General features: G+C 43.0%; 1 protein-coding gene across 6 annotated transcripts in view; it reads left to right on the plus strand.

Annotated features, from left to right (window-relative positions):
• The window catches only part of SNX16 (sorting nexin 16), a 249,202-nt gene that overhangs the window by 113,319 nt on the left and 113,804 nt on the right, over positions 1–22,079 (plus strand). For all 6 annotated transcript variants that reach the window (XM_078687097.1, XM_078687099.1, XM_078687101.1 and 3 more), the window contains exons 3-4: positions 1,066–1,152; positions 5,671–5,819. In XM_078687097.1, coding sequence (XP_078543223.1) covers positions 1,066–1,152; positions 5,671–5,819 — 236 coding nt within the window. The remainder of the gene's footprint in view (positions 1–1,065; positions 1,153–5,670; positions 5,820–22,079) is intronic.

Below are 22,079 nucleotides of genomic sequence, written 5' to 3' on the forward strand. Positions count from 1 at the left end.
TAAGAGTGTGCACATCGGTTGGCTCCTGCCCCTCTCCGTCACGCTAGGGGCGCGGCTTGTTTTCAAGCTATTTCACCCTGCGGTTGCGCTTGTTTCGGCGTGCGCCAGGAGCCCGTACCCACCGTGCTTCGTCAGAGGCTCGCGCTCCTGGGATCGGCGACCGGGGCTGGACACGTAGCCGCTCCCTCCTGCCATGATGCTGGACGGCACGCTGCTTTTGGATCCATCTGCTGCTCGGCTGCTGTTGCTGGTGGGTTCTTTATGTGTGGATGCGCGGCGGCGGCGGCCGCCCGGCTGGAAGACCTGGACACGCTGGAAGACCTGGACACGCTGGCCACAGTGGTGCGAGCCTGGTAAGGGGGGGGGGGGGTGTTTGCCTGTATGTCTGTGTGCGTGTGTGTGTGTGTGTGTGTGTGCCTGCCTGCGCGCGTGTGTGTGTGCGTGCCTGTTCACCAACGCGAAAGCGTGCGCGTTCACGCACCCCAATCCAGCAAAATCGGCAACAGAAGCGCGTGGCACCCTTCTGTCCCTAATTCCCCCGAGACGGCTGACTAAAGTTGTCGAACTGGAGCATCCTATCGGATGCAACTCCAGCTCGACCTAAAAATGGGCCTCATCACATACAGGAAAAAGTTACAAGATATGTGCCTCAGAGAGCTTTACGCTCGGCAAGCCAGGTCCCCGGGTTCCAGTATTAAGTGGGTGACCAAAGAAGTGAAAAGGCAAAGAACCATTGGTATATGGCATTGCTCTACTGCAGTTTCTTGTGCTATAAAGTATGCCTTTTTGTTAGAAAATTGTTAAAGATAACTGGTTTTCCTCCCTGGCATTGCATTTGCTGCTTTTTCACCCTTGTTTCTGAACCATTATCTGCTGTGTATTTCTCCTGGCACTTCTAAGTCTCAGTGCAAGCCCAGCTATTTTACTAGATCTGTAGAGGTTTTCATTCAGTTGCGGAGCATACATTTGCTTTACTCTAATACTGAGCATGATGCACGAAGTGGACACCATATTGCCTTATTATTGTGATCACAATAATGTTTTTATATCTTTTTTTAATTTAAGGTTTACAAGATACTTATTAGAAAAAGCCTAGAAGAAAGTTGGGTTGTGTTCCGAAGGTACACCGATTTCTCAAGGCTTAATGACAAGGTAAGCATTCTGTTAACCCTGGCAAAGGAAGATGTGCATAACCTTTCCAAGTCCTATTTCTAAAGGTATTTAAATGGTTAAATCTGAGTATTGACTGTCTCAATTTACGAGTTTAGAGTTTTTTTTTAATCTTCTTGCACCCCGAGTTTCTTCCTTTCTCATTACAAGTTCTGTTAATGGTTTTTCTGTTGTGCCATTTTTCAGATAGTGAGAAAATGGACCTCTCCTAGTTGAGGGTGTTTTAGTTCACGAAAAGCAGTCCATAGTGATGCTACAGTTTAACCAACTATTTTGGGACATTGTTAGTTTGTGATTATTGGTTTGTCTAATGAATAATACTTCCCAGCTGCTATGGAAAACTTTATAAATGTTGCCACGACCAAAAGGCATACATGGGGTGATGTATGTAGAGTGGGTCAGCCTCTGCTACATATAGCTGAAGGGTCATCCGTCTGTTGCTATGGGAGGAATACCAAAGCTAGAACAGTACACAGCTGTCAGAAATGTAAAATTCAATTCGGTATGAGGGAATAAGTAGATACAATCACCTTCAGATTAAGCACAGGAGCACACTTTACCCTCTGGGTAGATGACTTGCAAAGCGCTGAACGAGAGCCATAGACTGCACGGTTCTGCGTAATTGCCATGCACTATGGTTACTCCGCCTATGACAGAACCACCAGGGCAGACAGGTTTTTCTTTCCAGTTGTGTTTTTTCCAATTCAGGAGTCTCCCTCCACCTGGGTGGAGTGGTCTGTAGAATTCGAGTTATGGTGTGGGCCCACCTGAAATCAGATTTGTACCATTTACTCTGTCATTCCTTGTCCATGGTTCAATCAGGTCTCTGGTAGTGTTCCAGGCTATCCTGTTGGGAGACCTCCCATTCTCTGTAGAATGAGATCTAGTCGGATTGGAGCACCGACTGTCCCTGTAGGTGGCCGAACGTTGAGCGTCTCTCTTCCCTGACCAGAAATTATTCGAGTGTGGGTCGATTTCCATCCTAGAAACTTTGGACATGGAGGAGCACTCCAATATTCAATTTTTCTTAATTTTTAATCAATCAACCAAGGGTGCTACACTGCTGTTGTGTGTTGACATCACACGTTGGCTAAAACTGAAAGTATAACAGGATAAGAACCTGATTGCAGTGCGCACTGTTCCTAGAGAACAATTGTTCTAATGTTTAACTTGTTGTGTGACAATATATACAATAAAAACAAATACACTTATTCTCTTTGCGAGAAATTCTTGTTTAACAATAAATTCTTGTTTAATAATAAATCATGAGCATTAATACATGTCATGTACTTTTTAACATGTTCCTGCACAACCTCGTACCAGCAAAAGTTGCATGAACAGTACAACATTTTTTACAAAATTCATCTTTGATTCACATGTCCCAAATATATAGTTGCATTGCTTTCACGAAGCCCAATGCATTTCGGGACTCAGGGGTCCCATCCTCAGGGAAAATTTTCTGTGGACAGAAGAATTTTATGTGTTTTACATACAAATTGGTATATCTAGAATGTTAGAATATTAGGAGAGTCCCAAATGTCCAGCTGGAGAAGATGTATGATGCTTGTGTTAGTAAAGATGTAAATAAAAAAATCCACTCTACATACTACATTAATGATGTTGTAGCACCCATGTCCAAAAAGATGCTATGTTGGTAAAATGATTTTAATAAAAGAGCCAGGTGTGGGAATTATTGAAAAGGTGGTGGGTTAATATTGTGCAAAGAGTTAAACAAGCTAGAGTGCAGTGGTGCTGAAAACTATAGTGTTATATGTTCCCAACTTTGCAGTGTAAGTTTGACCCGCAAGTGTATAATTGCCAGTGGAACCGCAAAGTGTTTAAATATGAACCTGTAAAGGAAACGAGTATGGGCGTTGAAAATTGCCAAACACAGTGAATAAACCTAACTTAGAGAATCAAAACCAGACCGCTGACTAGATGGTAACAAATGTAAATACCAGAGCACAACTGCTAGACATGCTCTGTGAAAGATTTCGTCCATAAACTGGGTACACTACTAACGAAGAGTAGTGATGATCTACATTGTGTTAGGTCTTTAAGATACCTGAAATACTGGACTGAAATGGAAAATATGACGGATATAAACGTACAAAATTGCACTCACCCGAACTGCGAAGTAAAGTGCTCATAGCCTCATAAGGGGCCGTAGCCCAACCTCTTAATATGCAGCTTTGGTTATGCCGGACCTATCGGCGGCATTCGGCACAGTGCCTCATTCCCTGCTTAACCGCCTTTCAGAGATTGGCGTTGCTGGTTCTGTCTGAGGCTGGATCAGGTCTTTTCTCGAAGCTCGAACGCAGAAGGTCGGTCTCCCTCCGTGTGCCTCTGTGCCTCAGCAGATGGCTACTGGTGTCCCGCAGGGGTCATCCCTTAGTCCCCTCTTATTTAACATCTATGTTACACCCCTGGTTTATCTAGTGGAGTCATTAGGGGCTAAGGTGATGGCCTACGCTGACGACAGCCAGCTCTTGTTCTCTTGGGGAAGAGACGATGATTCAGTCTTATCTGCGCAACACAGGGAGGTCGCCTCGAATCTGGGGAACCAGGTTCGAGTCTCGGCAATGACGCTGAACATCCTGTAATTCTGGGCAAATCGCTTAAATCTCCCCGTGCCTAGCGAAATAACAACAACAAAAATGTGTCCTCATGTAACGCAACTGGTGCTATGTAAGGCGCTCTGATACTCGAAACGGGTCAAGTTCGGGCTATATAAAACTTATTATTATTATTATCTCTGTCTTCCACTGGCTGACCCAGGCCCAGCTGAAGTGCAACGAAGGGAAGTTAGAGGTCCTCTTGTATGGGACCTTTCTGGTCGACTTCAGAGCAAAGCTGTGGCCCCCTGCCTTCCCCTTGCCTAGCACAGGGAACACTACTGAAAAATCTAAGGATCTGGTTCTCTGGTTCTCTGAGAACTTGAACTTCTCAACACAGGTTAAGAAGCTTGTTGGGACTTGTTTCGGCACCTTGAAAGCATTGAGAAAGTTTCTTCCCTTTCTTCCAGGACCTGTTAAAGAAACGGTGGTCCGTGCCTTGATTTTATCTCGCCTTGATTATGCTAATGCTCTCTATGTGGGGATTTCTGTTTACCTCTTTGCAGGTAGTCCAAAACTCTGCTGCCAGACTTCTGCTAGGCTTGTCCAACAGGTTCAGTGTGCGTGTTTATTTGCGCTCCCTGCACTGGCTTCCTGTCGAAGCCCGAATTCAATTTAAAATGCTCTCCATCGCCCACAGGGCCCTCTATAGCAGGGGCCCCACTTACCTTCGGAAGAGATTTGCCTTTTATAATCCAGTGAGACAGTTGCGCTCCTCTTCTCAACTTCTGTTGCAGACCCCCAGATTCGATCGTTAAAGGCAGGGCGGTTTTTCACTTGTCAGGAAAGCTAGTCTGGCCTCGAATGCTTTGCCCTTGGCGTTGCGGAGCATTCAGGATCATGTGATCTTCAAGAAAAAGCTAAAAACTTTCCTCTTTTAGCTGTCCTTCCGGTACACTTTCCCTTTACCTCTGCACGCGCCAGGAGACTATGCCGAGTAGCTGAGCGCGATATAAATTTATATAACATAACAAAACATTAGATGCATGCTCAATACCGGGAACCTAAATTAACCTAAAGAAATACAGGGATCTTGAGTACCGTTGATCGGTAAACTTGTTGGAGTTAGAAAACAAGAAAAAGAAACAACGGATTATCTTCTGCAAGTAACTAGTTGATACAGCGCGTCTCAGCGTCCGTGTAAAAACAAGTGTTCTAGCCTTTTAGATGGCTCCCAATCGTGACGCTAAGATACCGAAAAAATGCGGGAAACGGAGCTGCTAATCGGATAGTTTTTGTGTATGAGAAAACAAGCGAGGATGTAAAAGCAACGTGGAGTTACCTGTTGAAAAGATCTAATGCGTTCAATCCTCACATTTCACTATTTTTAAACATTTTTTATTATTAAATGTATAGTGTGAGGAGAAACTGTTGGATGTGCAGTTTTACTTTATTACTTCTAATCCCTAGTTAGCTGGTAACTCCTTTTACTGGCCAAATCTGGGGTTTTCTCCATGTGTACAATGGCCGCTCTGGGTGGCCAGCAGAGCATTGAGTTCCCTGAGGTCAGTGTAACACCAGATCAGCTGAAAGGAGATGTGTAAGAAGATAGAACTGCAGCAGGGGATGGCAGTTCCACAGTGACAGCTCATACAGAGCATACCCTTACAACTTAAACCCCCTGCATAATAACTTCTCACTAAAAGATTGGATGGACATTAGATTCAGCAGGACCCATTGGACTCAATAAATAGACACAATTTGTGTGTTTCCATTTATATTAGTTTATCAAAAGATGTAGGTATCTATGGCGGTGCACTGCACATTGTTTACAGCATTACTTTCAAATTGTAAATAAACATTTGTGTCTGAGATTGTCACTTTTAATCTATTTTGCCTCTCGCTGAGTGTTTATTTAAACCATTCTGTTTCTTCACATGAATAGTTAAAAGAAATGTTTCCTGGCTTTCGATTATCACTTCCGCCAAAGAGATGGTTTAAGGACAACTATGAACATGACTTTCTGGAGGACAGACAGCTGGGGCTGCAAGCTTTTCTGCAGAACCTGGTGGCTCACAAAGACATCACAAACAGGTACGTCAATGCAGTTATTTTAATGCAAATTATTTATCAGTTCTGAAGAAGCTCTTTCCTATGCCACCTATAAAGGTATGCTCAGTGGTACATTTTGAGATAAGCTGCTGTGTATTACTTAGGAAAGTTATTTATCCGTCCAACGCTAAGGCCCATACCCAGTACCCACGTAGCTATTGGTGGGTGAAATACTCTTCTTGTAGTGCCAGATGGCTCTTATCTGAATGAAAGGCAGATCAGCAGTGAAAGTCAAACACTTACAACCATTATTTCTGGGATCCCTTCTAAAACTAAATTGTCTATGTATCACTAAATCCAGCATACATGTGGAATTAGAAAAGCAATGTACTTAACACAAAAAATGCACAGCATTATTTCTGTCTTTTTTCCCTTCTTAGTTTCTAAAAATGAAGTATTATTATTTTGGGCTATCTAGGCTGGGCTTTAAATATATGGGAAATTGGCTGTACTTAGTCTTATTTCCATTAATGGTTAGTTATGAAACACTTGTGTTTGAACACCTACCCACAACGCTTTGTTGTGACTGAAATTCACATGTGATTCAGACTGCACCAAAACTTTAAGGACATGAGAAGAAAATGTGACTTAAAACTACTATAACAAAGTTGCTCTTCCTTGGGGTTTGGCCTGGGCCGCTATGGAGTAGGATGCACTCCAGCAGCACTGTGAAGTAGTGACCCTTTCCGCACATGTATCTTAATGAAAAGGTTGCGGAACCCCAGATGGTTTGACTGATCCCAGAGACCTGATTGAGCAGTGGTGTACAGAGAGCGACAGATTCAGAGGGCCCACCCTGCTCATCACTTTTCGGCTGAGGAGGTGTTTACGGCAACTGCGCGCGGCAGCGCTCTGACCGGAGGGGAAAAGTCCCTGACCAGAGGAGTTAAGACAAGCATCAGAGGGCCCTCGCTTTTCCCAAGTGGTCCCTGGAGGGGGCTGGTGTGCTGCGGTCGAGCTGCAGGATGGGCGCCTGGTGCGCTAGGCCTGCCTTTAGCCCTAAGAGAGTGCAAACTGGGAGGCTGACCTGCTCTCAGAAGACGGCAACCAAATTGGTTGGTAAGAGGAAGGAATGCAGATCGAGCCGGAGCATCCTCAGCCCCTCTTCGTTCTTTCTGGGAGGGAGGTGAGGAGACACATTAGTGGATGGAATTGTTTTGTCCTTGTACCACACAATTTATAATTTAAGATGGCGGAGACTGCCTCTGAACATCCCAGTGCATAATTGGACATTGACAACCTCAAATTGATTTGCTGGCAACTCAGCGGGGTGAGAATGACGGTGTGACCTTCGCTGTTTTTCCTCTACAATAAGTGAAGTAATGACTACCTTAAGACGTCCAATATGCTGTTTCTTTAAACTTCCCCACATTGTCTGTTAAGGGCCTAAGGCAGTTAGGTCAAACCAAAGGCCTAGAAAATGCAGCCTGCACCCAAATCCCAAGTAGTAGAAAGCCGACCCTGAAGCAACCTACTAAAGACATGCTAATAAGGCATACAGAAAAGTTTAACACTACCCTGCAGGCTTTAACATAAAAAACTGAGGGCAGATCATAAGCAACTTAAGGACAGTCGCAGCCAACAAATCTACATTGTCTACCGTCCCCCCCATCCGTGCAGTGACTGCAAACTCATCATCATCAATACTTTATTCGGCATAAATACAATACCATAAAACTACAATTTAAAAAAAAAACAGACAAATTTCACAGTATCAGACACCGAGCTAAAAAATACATATGCAAGCCATTCGCTGTTACGAGCCACTTCTCCTATATCATTCTTATGCAGGTCGTTAATAAATAGTCCTTGGTTCAAAAGAATCGGCGCAAATTAATAAAGGGGTAACATGTAAAAACAACCTCCTAAAAGGATACACAGATAAATAATCCCTTATATAAAAGAAGATACCGTCCCCCGCCCAATTCATTGCTGGGGCCTTTAACATACCAGTGCTACAACCATATATAGTCACCCCTCTCCTCTTGTATTTCCAAATCTCAATGCCGATCTTAACATTTTTACGGTGCAACACAATGTTAAAACCTCTGTGGACAGCTTCAGAAACAGAGCTACCGTAGCCTGTTTAAAAGCAGCCTTTTTTAAAATGCTTTTTAAAAATAGCTTCGTAGGGCGCGCGTAGTAGGAACACAGTAGAATAAAGTGAAGGGTATCCTGCGGAGACCGATGGTCGCAGCCGCACGGGCCCTTCAACTCTGTTGATGTTGTGTAACCTGCCGGCAACGCTAAACTATGATGTACTAAATTTAGCCTGAAGCGGGTCATTAAAAATCTTTCTTGGGCATTGTGGATGAAAGAGAAATAAGCCTCAATACCCAGACAGGTTTTGGTCAAAAGGTGTGCTCTCACAGAGGGTTTGATCAACTCCCTATCTTCCCTACGGGAGGCCACATACTTCTGGAATTCCACCTTGACATGAGCCTTATCCTGACGTAACAATTTTGTGGGGTGGTTAAAATAGTCTGCACAGCCCATGGGTTTTAGAGTTTCCCTCACATACTTCAGCCATGGGATGTTCCTGCCCCAGTCAAGGGCAATACAATCCGTTATAATCTGCTTGGTTAATGCGGCCTCAGGGTTTGTCCAGATTTTAATCCAACATGTAATGGGTTTTATATCCAACCTGTCTCTGATGTAACTTACACCCATCTCCTCATGGATAATATGGGACGAGGTACTTTGCGGGACTTTCAACAGCCGCAGCAAGTATTTATTCTCTTCGATTTGGAGATAATCCGAGTCAATAAACCCCAGACCTCACTACCATAGAGTGTTTTGGCACAGCACATCGAGTTATACAGTCTCAAAACTTGTTCCGGTGACCAGCGACCCAACCTGCGTGCAAAATTCATAATTGCACCGGAGCAACTAACTAGAGTACGACATTTCTCATCTATCAGGGCTTTAAAACTAAGCCGGGTATCAAATAATATCCCCAGATATGAGAATGTCTGCACTTTTTCCAGGCAGTTAGAGCCAATCATATATTTATAATTCCTTTTCCGGTTTTCCCCACCTCCATGATATATGATTTTGAGAGGTTAGCAGACAAGTCTAAACTCTCCATAAAGCAGACAAAGCCATATATCAAGCATTGTAGCCCTCGAAGGGTCCATGCAAGTAGCACCGCGTCGTCCGCGTAAAGCAGAACGGGGATTCCTCTTGTTCCGATCCTTGGTGAATCCACCTTAAGAGCATCTAACGCCTGCTCCGGGCCGTTTATATACAGGGTGAATAGAAAAGGGGCCAGAATACAGCCCTGTCTCACCCCCGTGAGCAAGGGAATTGATCGGTGGTGCTCCTTTTCTCATTATATCTAACTTTGTCAAAAGTATTCCGATGTAGTGCTCTTAGGATATTTACTAGACCAGGGTCCTCTCCAAGAGCACCCATGAGTTACCACAGTTTCTTGCAATTCACCCGATCAAAAGCTGCCGTCAAGTCCATGAAGGCCAAGTACACAGTCTCTTGACTAGCAATACTGTACTTAGCTACCAGTAGATATAAATTAAGGCATTGATCGGCAAACTCAATGGAAGGAACTGACGGACATGGTGCATTAGCTCCAGAGGAGAGTAGACAACGCCATAGGACGTCAAAATAATAACCATTTATTGGAATTACCTGAACAAACAGAAGGGGATTAATTCGGAACTGTTTCTAGAAGTCTGTGACTCTTCAACAGTATCTATGGTAGGACATCATCTAAGTTCTTGATGATAGAAAGGAGAAAGGGTTCACTGGATCCCGGGACGCTCGCCTGTGCATGGACCATGCCGCCGGCCAGGTCTCAGAGGTGCCTACAGACAGTGCCCCCGGTGCCAGAAATAGACCTGCTCCCCAAAGACTCAAACGAAGGAACAAGCTTCTCATAACAGATCATGAGTGTTTGCAAAGATGTTACTTAGGTACAAGATCCTGAGAAGGTTAAAATAAGTAGAGACGAAGAATAGGCTGAATTCCGCCCTTTCAGAATCTGTCTGATGACGACTCACTACATGAAAAGCCACGATTGACTCCAATCACTACTGAGCTCATCACTTACTTTTGTTTGTAAACAAGAAGTTTTGAGTTGTTTGCTTTGAAACAACAGAAGAGGAGGGATTTTGACGGTATGTGAAATAGAAGGGAGGTGACATATCAGACTATACATAAGCGCGGAAGGGAGACACATAATAGTTTCCTACTAGACAGTCCAGCCAGGGATGGTATTCATGAATTAGCCACCAATTACTTAGTCTTGAAGGTGTTAGTCACAGGAGTGCTGGCATATCACATTGGGTATGAGCATAGACTGACCATTGGATGCCCGAGTGTCGCACAATCGGTAACCAAGAGGCCAGACGTAACCATGGCACGGACCCCGAGCTTTAGGGTCTGGTAGATATTAAGGTATTTTGGAATGGATGACTCAAGTAGGTAATCTTTACAATTATATTACATGGAATGTGAGAGGCTTGGGCTCACTTGCTAAAGAGTTCATACATCCGTAAGGCACGTGTTGTTTGCTTACAGGAAACCCACCTCAATAAGACCGAAATAGAGAGTTTAGGGAAAAGATGGTTTAGCCTGGTGGCAGGTGCTACTTATTCTGCATACTGTAGGGGCACATTAATATGGGTGACACGAGGTATACCATTACCTCGTGGTCACAGTGGGTGGACACTGAAAGTAGCTACACCATATTGGAGGGACCGGTAAATGGGACCTCAAAGTAGCAAGTCTACATGGATCAAATTATGATCAGCCACAGTTTTCGGACTCTGACCCCAGTGATGGCCCAGTATTGTGATATTCCTGGGATTAGGGGAGGCAATTACAATGTAGTATTTAACATACTGAGAGACAGGTCCCTCCTCCCCGCTACAAGGTGCGGAGACCAGGAAGACCACTCAGATGTTTGCTACATGGGTACATCACTGGCAACTGGAGACAACAACATCTTGAGACTGGAGTATTACTTATACATTGTGGTTCACAAGATGTACACTGCTGGGCATGCTCTTTGTCGTTGAGAAATTGAAAGCTATTGTTACTCGAATGAAGTACGTAGTGCTCAATGAGTCGGACCATAATCCTTTGTTGATGGCAGTAGAGTGCGGCAGGCCAATCACCTTTAAGGCGTTCCTTGCACGACTGGGCATAAAAACCACTTATGTGAAGTTCACGGCGGGGAGAGAGGTATTGGAATCGGAACTGAATCTGCAATGTCTCTAATATCTTGTTGTTCTTGACCTAAATAAACTCAGGCACCTTGTGGCAGCAGAGATTAAATACAGTGCGTTGATAGAAAGGTTACTGCAGCTTAATCACAAGGAATACATAGTTAGACAGCGTGGGGAAGGTGCTGGACTAGGCCGAATGCTTGCCTGGCTGGTTCGATCAGACACTCTTAGGCTTTCTGTTTGTTTCGTTTGTTTATGCACAGGATTCATCGTACACACACAGGCAGAAATGAATTAAATGTTTGCTACCTACTATACTAAACTGTATACCCCACCACCAAAATCTCAGGCAGACTTCTTATCAGTCTATTTTTCAACAAGTTCTCATGGTCCAACTGACGCAAGAACAGAAGGAAATGCTGGAGGGCCCACTGTCACCTGGATACATTGAAAATGCAGTTGATCAGCTAGTAAGGGGTAAAACCGCTGGCTCTAAAGGTGAGCCAGTAGAATTTTATGGTGCATGCAACTACTCACACTTAAATTGTTGTCTAAGTATACAAAAGCCTACTATCAGGAAATTCTGCCTGAATCCCTAAGGGACACCATATTAGTGGTAGTGCCTAATCAGGTTAGGTCTATTGGATGTCCAGCATTACAGACCTCGATCTATGTTGAACACCCAACACAAGCTTCATGGAAGAGTAGCAGCAAACAGATGGATGCCTGTCCTGCAAGCACCGCATATCGTTGTGAGTTTATCCCAGGCCGGAACACCCATGTTAACTTGCGCTTGTTTAATGTGCTAGATAGGACTCCCTACGAACCATCTGACTTAACTTGACATAAAAAATTACCTTTAAAATCACTGCTATGACAATATTTGTTCTAGGTATTCCACAGAATGGGAATGAATTTGTCATTTTAGGTGGGTACAGTTATTATATGCTAGCCCTGTGGCCAGAGTGCTAACAGGGAAAGTAATATCCTTTCCATGGCAGATGAAAACAGGCACAAGGCAGGGTGTCCTCTTTCACCCTTGCTGTTCTTGTATGTGATGGAGTCCCTAGCAAACATATTGTGTGGATGGGCACCGAAATAGGGAGTGTGGCTCCATAGAAGGATAGATTTGATCTAGATGTACGCAGATGACGCCATCCTCTATTTGAAGGACTCTGGAGTTAGTCTGCCTGATGTCATGAAAGTGATTAATGAATTTGATACAATATCTGGGTTGAAAATTAACTGGAGTAAGTTCTTTCTTTTCCTGACACACCCAGCCCTTGAACATTCTCAAATAAAAGAGCCCTTTTACAGTGGGAATCAGTATCATTTAAATACTTTGGGGTCAAAATTTACCACATAAATGTAGAATTGTTCCCAGGGAATAATGAATATGTTGATGCACCCCAGATTGTTGTATTATTTTATGGCGCTCCCAGTAATACGGAGAAAGGTTTGTTGTCACATATACTGTGGGAGCTGCCCGCTTGAGATTGGCCATGACTGAGGCAATGAGACCTCTTACAGATGGGGTCTAGGTGTCCCCAACCTACATGGTTATTACTTGACAGCACAATTGGTCTGGCCTATGAGGTGGATAGACAATGGCACAGTAGTGACTGAAAAAGCTGTTGATCCAAGAAGCTGTGTTTGGAGACGTTGGCTTGTTTGCCTTGCCTTTTAGGGTGTTACAGACGATTAGACATTGTTCGTTGAGATATGCACAGAAGGTTGGCTCCCCAATGCCATACGCCCCAGAGTTGCCACTGTGGTCCTTGCCCGGTGGCCTGGAAGCTCTCTAACACAAAACCAGATGCAGTGGGAGGAGGTGGGCATAACCACTATCGGAAATATTTATTTAGAGTGATCCCTCCGCTCCTTTGAATACATCAGGTAACAGTTTAGCTTGGGAAGAGGACAATACCTTTTATATTTCGCATTGCTTGGGGTTCTAAAGAGGTATGGAATGAGGGACCACACAAACCCCTTGATCCAAACTGTTTTCAAGGGTCTTGCCTTATGGTAAATGTAAACACACTGTGACAATGTATATAAAACACGGGGCCCAACACAATGTGCTTGTATCACAGTGTATAGGAACGCTGAAAAGGCAGCCTGGGGAGATAGATCACTGATCAGGACTAGGTGCGGCTGCGAGCTTATACCAAATCTGCGAGTACGAATACCAGGTTTAAGTTTGCACAATTTCATTACTTACTCCAGGCTTACTTATCCCTGCAACAGTTATCCCTCTTATACCCAGATGCTATTTCCAAGATGTAGGACAGGGCAGACTGATGATGAAACATTATTTACATAGCACACAGCTACTCCTCACCGTCGCTGTGCTAGACTCACAGGTGCTTAGATTCGTAGTCGGAGATATGACTGAAATCTGGATGTCGGGTAACTAGGACCATTATGATGAAGCTCTCTGTGGAGGAGTACTAGGGCTTTGAACAAAATGCATTTCCTCACTGGAAGCCAATGCAGAGAATGGCGATGAGGGCCACCTGACTTCTCTAAGGAAGACGTAGGAGTATACGAGGTGCTGCGTTTTGCACTACCTGAAGTCTGGCCATTTAGTATTCAGGCAACCCTATGTAAAGAGAGTTTGCATAGTCCAGCCTGGATGTGATGAGTGCTTGAATAACTGTTTTCCTGGCTGGAAGAGAGAGAAAATAAAGAAACTTTTTCAGTATACAGAAGAGGCCAAAACAGGACCCTACCATGGAATTGACTTGATGCTGGAAGGATTTCCAGGACTGATTTCTACCATATGGTGTAGGAGTGCCGCAAGATACAGCACTTCGGGGTTGAGATACAAATGGTGAAAGAGGAGCTCACAGGAAGGCGTGTGGAAATTAACCCCACAGACAGGCCTGTTACGCAACTTGCCCAGATAGAAACACAACGTACAAACCTGAAAATATATCGACTTGGCACTAGTCATTACATAAAGGAATACACAATGCCGTGAAAGGCCATGCGGGCCCCAAACCTCAAAGCTTGGCTTAGTGATCTCCACAGATGGTCCCTAGGCGGACCAATTTTACTATCCGGAAGGAGCAGACAAGGCGCTACGGGAATAGCAATGGATGATTGGGATCCCATACTACTAGCACTCGCGGTTAAAAACGAAAAATAGCTGCGCATGCTTTCCCCTTGGACGTATGATGTGGCTGCTGTATAATAAGCCTCATGACCGGAATGTCTAATTGTTGCAATTGACGGGGGGAGGTTCCTGTATGAGCTGTCGTCTAGGTGATGCTGTCGCCTTCGGATTGGCTCATTTGTAAACGTTATCACTCTATTTTTTTCTTTACGATAGTATACGGAAGTAACCTGGTGTTGATGTATGTATTGTTGTAGTTCGCTGATTGTTTAACGTTTACTTTTCTTTCCCCATGTTTTATATTAAAATAGCGACTTAGGGTTACACCTAGAAAAGTGAGGCCCAAGTCGATACTGGCCGTGTCTGTATGATAAGATGATGCTACATATTCAGGAATTTTTACATGTGTGTTGGTATGTCAAGCTCAACTGCTTGACCATGTAGAGTAATTTAAATAAAGAGCTACTTGGGGAAAAAAATAAGTTCCTCCTCCTGTTGTCATCCATGAGGCATGTGCAAAATGTTCCCCTACGCTCACGTAATTTGCGAGTAGAATATGTTTCTCATGAATCAGTCTCTTTACCAAGTGGCATTTGAATGCGAGGACTGCCATGCAATATACTTCAAAGTGCATTTTGTTTCATTTACATGCCATTTCGAATAATTTCCCCAACTTTAATGTATTTTCGCAAAAAAATACACATAATTCACACCATTGCTTTTCTTATTACTAGGGTAGGTGGAAGGAACAAAACATGTTAATGCTGTAGAATTTTCGCATTTAGTTAAGCTGCAAGAATCTGGGTGATAAAATGTCTATAGATTTTTCAGGCGAACGAATACAATTTATATACCTGGACTGTTCCGTGACATAGAAACTTTTGTCGTAAGCAGCTTATTTTACCGCAGTGACTAGATGTTCCCTCCCGAGAAAAGGTTTACAACCACCACATAGATTTTAGGTGCTTTTGCATCCCTTCAAATGAACATGCAGTGCAGGATTTCAGCAACTTCTAGGCAATTAATTTTTTTATGTATCTGGTGCAATGATCTGCATAACAAACCCACACGCTGGCAGTGTATCTCATAATGAGACTGCAGACCTGTTCTAAAGCACACAGTGCGGCACTGGTGAATGCAGGTATCCTTTGAAAGCTGGCAGTTAAGACTCGCCTCTCAGTAATGTTCCTGAGGCAATTTATGTTCTGTCTGAATCTTCGGGTGGTAAATTTACAATCAGGGCGGCTAGAACTATGCGTCAAGGGAGGACCAAATTATGCCGTAGGGTTGACTAAATTTGCAGCATGAAAAGGCAAATTATGCAGCGTACTGCAGCACATTTTGTGATGGTATTCATTATTTTGTTATTTGCACTCATTTTAATAACCGTATAACACCCCTTCATACTTCAGCTGCACTTCAGGCAAATGTCTCCACAGAACTAGGTTGCTGGAAAGTTTCAAGTTGAATCCCAGTAATCTCTCTTAATGTAAATGAATATTAGATTCCAGTAATGTTTATACAAATTTGAGCGAACAAATGGAGCAGCTCTGCAACGGGGTTTAAACTTCTAAAGTCTTTATAGTATTTTCTTGTACCCTAGAAAAAAAGAGTTTCTGTGCAGTATAGTATTAATCTTGTACAGTATTTTAAATTTTGTAAATTACATGCATTTATCAGTGTGTGTCCTCCTTTTTATACTAAAGCAATTTCATCCCTGGTTAAAGCTTTACCTAGCTCCTCCGACCTTCTCTTTTTTAGATGTATGCACTTCTCCTTTATTTTTTCCATAAATGTTATATTAACATTGCAACATCATAATCCTTTCCGCCCCCTTTGCTGTTGGTTAAATAATTGGGATCTGTTGTTTTTATTTTTTTTACATATTTCGCATAGACACTAATTTGTAGATATTTAAAAAAAATCCAGATCTGGGAATACCAAACGTGTGTTGTAATTCTTGAGATAATCAGATAGCATTGCCTCTGTGGAGATGTGTCACGAACTGTGTTGGGTCTGTCTCCACCCAGATGTTTCTGTATCATGAAATATTTCAGGTAGTGTGGGGTTCATCAGAAAGGGTGAATACTTAGCTTGGAAATTTCAGGGTGCTTCAAAATGCTTTTCTATGAATGGATAAATGATGTTAAATCTAGTTTTCTTGAAATATGACCGATCACACAGCATATTGCGTGACAACCCCTCACCATATGGATCTTAAAATTGCCGTGCCTTTTTACCTGCGGCCATGCTTTGAACTAGTCTGCTACTGTGCAAGGCCCACTAATAGAATTTTGTGTGTGAGCATTTCCTCCATCATGTAGAGATAGTTTTATATATCGAAGGACACTCAAGAGTTTCTTAGACCTCCATTAGAAACAACTTCAGGTTGTCTCCACCTCCTGAAATACATGCCGAACCAATATAGGAATTGACTGGATGTTATATAACAAAAATTAGGTGAAAGATTTAAGTGGTTAAAAAATCAGTTTATTTATGTAAATGATTTTTAATGCAATCTTCACCACCAGATGAATTCCACAAATCTTGTGTCCTTGTCTGAAACTGCCTGATTAGAGCATTTGAGTTAAATTGGTTGAGATAGAAGTAGGTAGAGGGGGAGGGTGTAATGGGAGGCCGGCCAGACCTAATGAACACAGATGGCTCGAGTGCTGATCCTAGTAAGTTCAATTGTAAGGGGGGGCGTTGTGTGAGCGGCCACTGCCCTGCCTATTGCTCAATATGCGTTCATTGAGCAAACACAAGTATCAGCTAGAATGCCTGTTGCAGGATTCTACTCCTGATCTAATATTCCTAGCTGAAAGGTTAAAACTTCCGCTCTCCCCTGGACTGACCATAGGGCGATCTATTTTAATATCAATGTCATTGAAACAACTGCTCTCACTATAAATAAACCAGCCAGTCTAAAAATCAGATTTGGAATAAAGTCCAAGAGGTGAAATTTGGGCAGGCTCTAAACATGTGTGCTCCCATGCCGGTCAGTGATATCAATGAGGCGGCCATCCAGTTTAATAACTGAATTGCTACAGCGGTTAATCAGGTGGTACCTGAAAGAATTATCAAAGTTAAAAGATCCCGCCCGACAGCTCCTTGGTACGGACCAGAGCTCAAAAACCTGAAAGAGTTGTGCAAAAGGGCTGAGCGCATCTGGAGGGTGGACTATAGCACAGAAAATAAGGTTCATACAATATAGCACTCCAGTCCTACAAAGAGGCCATTATAAAAGCTAAAAAGATATATTATACTGCAAGAATTGAGGCAGCTAACCATTCCTCTAAGGAGCTTTGTAAAACTGTCAGAGTTCTATCCCAACCCCAACAGGTAAGTATATTTAAACCCGACCAAGCCTGTTGTAATAAATTGGCCAATTTCTTTCAGGCTAAGGTGCAATTAATTTATGATGCTCTCCACAATAAATTGCAGCCTGCAGGAATTGACCATAATTTAGTACAGGAGGAAATAGCACCTCCGTGCCAATTAGCAGGTTTTAGCCCACTCACCTAGGTTCTGGGTTAATTAGCACATATTTAGCCCCTCTTTTTAACCAAGTGCTTGACTCTTGGATATACCCATCAGTTTGGAAAACAGCCTGCATAAGACCAATCTTAACAAAACCTACTCTCGATCCCACAGAGGTAAAGAATTATCGACCCATCACCTGTCTGCCAGTCACTGCTAAAATCCTCAAAAGGGCGGTGAATCAGGAGCTTATGTAATATCTAGACATCAATAATTAACTTGACTCCAGTCAGCATGGGTTCCGGTCATGTCACTCGACCGAGACTGCCCTGATTATGACAACGGAGGAAATTCGCAGACAGGTGGATGGAGGGGGCAGAGCCATCCTCATTCTCCTGGACCTCTCTGCAGCATTTGACACAGTGAATCACACTGTGTTAGTAAGGCGGCTGAGGGCGGTAGGGATTGTGGAATTGGCTCTGCCCCTTCTCTCCTCATTCTTGGCCTCAAGACAGAAGAGTATACATTGGGACAATTTGCAATCCAAAGCTTTCTGAACCCCATGTGGAGTGCCTCAGGTATCTGTACTGTTACCCACATTGTTCAATGTATATGTTGCTCCACTTTCTACACTTAACAAAGAATATGTTTTTTTGTTGGTTTCTTATGCAGATGATCCACAAATTGTCTTCTCTGTATCCAAACAGTCTGAAGCCACTGCTGTCAGCTTCCATGCCTGCATGACTCACATCATGAGATAGATGAGCCTTAATTATCTTAAGATCAATACCCACAAGACAGAGGTGTTGGAATTTGGCAATGGTCCATCACTATGGAATTTCACATGGTAACCGGCAGAGGCGGGTCAATGTCCTGTTCCGTCTAATAAAGTTAAGAACCTTGGGGTTATCTTTGATAACCAGCTCAACTTTTCGGGCCAGATCAATAGCGTAAGCTCCTCTTGCTTTTACATACTGAAGCTTCTTAGGAAGATATTCCCTTTCATTCCCCAGGATCTGAAGAAATCAGTGGTTGTTGCCCTCCTCCTCTTAAGGCTCGACTACCGTAATGCACTGTATATAGGCATCGATAAAGCCAAGAGGTTAAAGTTACAGTCTTCTCCTGGTACATTCCTACTGGAAACCTTCGATCTACTGACGCAGGTTTTGTTTGTATTTCCAAGATTCGCAAGGCCCGATGGGGAGGCAGAAGTCTGTCATACTGTGCAGCCAAACTGTGGAATCAACTGCCCGTTTCTATGAGATTAATGTCCAATCTGCTTCTTTTCAAGAAGGTATTAAAACACAACTGTTTCTACCTTCTTAAAATCAGTTATAGCTGCTACGACCCCCTATCTCACCTCTTAGCGCCAAGACACCTTGGCATTAGAGCACTCTATAAAACTATATCATATCAGGTAGCTTTCCACATTGTAAGTCTTCTTTCACTGTTGCAGTCGATGCTTTGGCAAAAATAGCTGTTTCTGCGTAGGCTACAGTTTTACTTTCCGCCTCTTCCCCATTTAAGTCACAGGAAGTATATCCTTAGGATTATGCAGATGTGACAAATAAGGTTCGAGAGGGAGAGAAATTAATAGTTAAGCCAGGAGCATCCATATCTGGTTCCCCGGGTAATATTTAATTATTCTGAACCGGTTCCTGTGCTAACAATCTCGGCTGTTAATCTCTCCTAGAGAAGACTTAATCCAGTGCCCCTTTGGTAAAGCTCCAAGTCCTGATGGGGTTCCTGCAGATCTTTATAAATCTAAAGTGCATCTATAGGCCCCTTTGCTAACAAATGTATTAAGGAGCACTGTGGCAGGCTCCATTCCAAAAACCTGGAGGTCCGCCATTATTGTCCCCATCTTTAAAAAAGCATTTTCAATGCAATAGGTCTCACATTTGCGAGAGTTTAAGCTATTGGCATTCTAAATGACAATGTCTTTTAAGTATCTGTTTTGAAAACCAACTCATAAATGAAAGGTATTGTCATTTACAATGCCAATAGCTCAAACTCTTGCAAGTATGAGACCTAATGCATTGCAAATGCTACCCACTCATGCACTGCAATGCAAGCCCACCAAAAGAAGAAGAATTATTTAGCAAACAGCCAAGGGCATCAGTTGAGCAATGCTATACTACCTTGTGTGGAGCCAAAACCCTGTTTATGTACAATACATCAAATTTGTAACAATAGGTACACAGGCAGCTGCGCTGTCAAGCCAAAACGACAAGATAGAAACAAAATTGAGGAAGAAAGACTGAAGGAAAGGTAGTGGTTCAAAACATGGAATACATTTTGGAATAGACACAATGAAACCGAAATAGTGAAGGCGTCTGGGGGAATGGGGAGATAAAGGATGAGAGCAAACAAAATGGAAGAAAATAGGTAGGAAATGTTGAAAGAGGTCTTAGAAATATAGGGATGAGAAAAGGGAGAGGGAGAAACCGGAAAAACCCATATTCAGACAGGGGAAAAAGAAAGGCAAACTATATATACTGGAAGAGGGTATGGAAAAGGGGAAGAAAAAAGTCAATAGGCAGAGCAAAGGATTACATACTAAGAATGACGAAGAAAACTTAGAAAAAAGGAAAGAAATTTGAGGAAATAATATTGAAAAGGCAGCGAAAAACAAAGACGCCAGAAAGGGAGTGACAGAGAAAGAGGGCAGGTGAAAAATATTTACAAGGGAACGCAAAACAGAGAGAAAAGGCGGGAGAACGAAGGAAAGATTCAAATAATTTGGACGACATACAGGAAATATAGAAATATTGAGATAAGGGTTTAGTGAGACAGAGGGACAACATTGAGGAATAAAAACCCTTTAAATGAAATCAGAACAGAAACTGGTTAGCACCTCACAGTTCATCCAGAGTTCAGATCATGGCAGGGTCAATTCGGCTTATCATCCTTCAAAGGAGATAAATTAAGTACAGCTATCTAAGTAATAACTCGTATTTACATAGTTTAGAAATGTACAAAGTTTTAAGTAGCACCACTGTCTCCTCACCCACGTTTGATTGGTGTTACTGCCCCTTTTGCATAACTAGAATACTTCCTAAAACGGCAGACATCACCCGCATTTTGTATTCAATAGGTTGACAATAATGAAATGCGATGTAAAAATAATGACTAGTTCACAATGTTGCCTCTTGCGATGTGCTGAAAACAATGTTTAACTCTTGGGACCTAGGGTTTCATGGCTTCGTCACTGCTTGATATCAAATTTTGATGTGAAGAAACCCGTATCATGCCTCACTCTATAAACATCTAAAAAAATATCATGGTAAACGGTCATGATGGTGTGGCCCATTACACGCTTCAAAACAGTTAGTACTTCACGCTGTTTTGATATGTAATGCAAATATTATACGAGATGCTGGGAATACTGCTTCATTATATAAATATATAATGCATATACTCTGAAGTCCTTATATAATGTAACTGAAGACAAGGACGCACTTCAGCTGCCACCCTGTGCGCCACTGCTCACTCCCGCGGCAAATCGCAGTGGTAGTCAACCTTTCAGAAGAGGTGGGACAGGCACCGACCTTTAGCCATTTGCTGGCTTTGATTGTAAAAAAGACCCATGCAAAAGCCAATCCACTGCATGGGAGGAGTCAGACCCACACAGAGTAGACCCAAGAAGCCTCACAGGGCAGCGCTTGCGCGATGAGCTAGGCTCGACCTAAAAAGAAGATAGAGCCTCACCCTCTTGTTATAGGCCAATTTCACTGTTAAACTCAAGTGTCAAGATCATGGGGCGAGTGCTTTTGTCCCGCCTGGGAACCTGGGCCCGAAGAAAATAAGATCTTGTCTGACACTGTTTGGTTTTAGGCCAGGAATTGGCACAGTGGAACAGTCTTTAAATCTTTATTTAGTAGGAGGGAAATATGTCACAGCCAAGAAGGGAGTACTGCATATGGCATTTATTGACTTAACAAATGCATTCGACCTAGTTAAGAGATCAAAGCTATGGTCGATAATGGAGGTAATGGGAGTCAATCCTGAACTACTTGCTCTCATAAAACGCAACTGTTATGATTTAACATAACAGTTCGATTCGGTCCACATGGGGAAAACACCTTTCAAATGAGCTCCAAATGGGGTTTGAGACAGGGGTGTATCCTAGCCCCCTTTCTTTTTCCGTTATACATAAATGGGATCAGTTTACACCTTATAGGGATGGGAAAGGATATGCCCAGGATTGGGAACCACCTTATACCCATTCTGATTTATGCAGATGATGCGGTATTGATGGCCTGCACCGCAAACGTCCAGCAGGTGTTATTAGATGCTTTCTTGTCTTATATGAATCACTTAAACGTAAAAGTCCATCACCCTAAATCGTACATTATGACGTGGGCATTCTAATACCAAAACAAAGCAGTTTGCACCAGGAGGTTTTTGAACCAGCGCACACGTTAGCGCGTTCTGTTATCTGATGAAGATTTATCA

The sequence above is a fragment of the Lissotriton helveticus genome, chromosome 4_1 (assembly GCF_964261635.1).
Source record: "Lissotriton helveticus chromosome 4_1, aLisHel1.1, whole genome shotgun sequence".
Classification (NCBI taxonomy): Eukaryota; Metazoa; Chordata; class Amphibia; order Caudata; family Salamandridae; genus Lissotriton; species Lissotriton helveticus.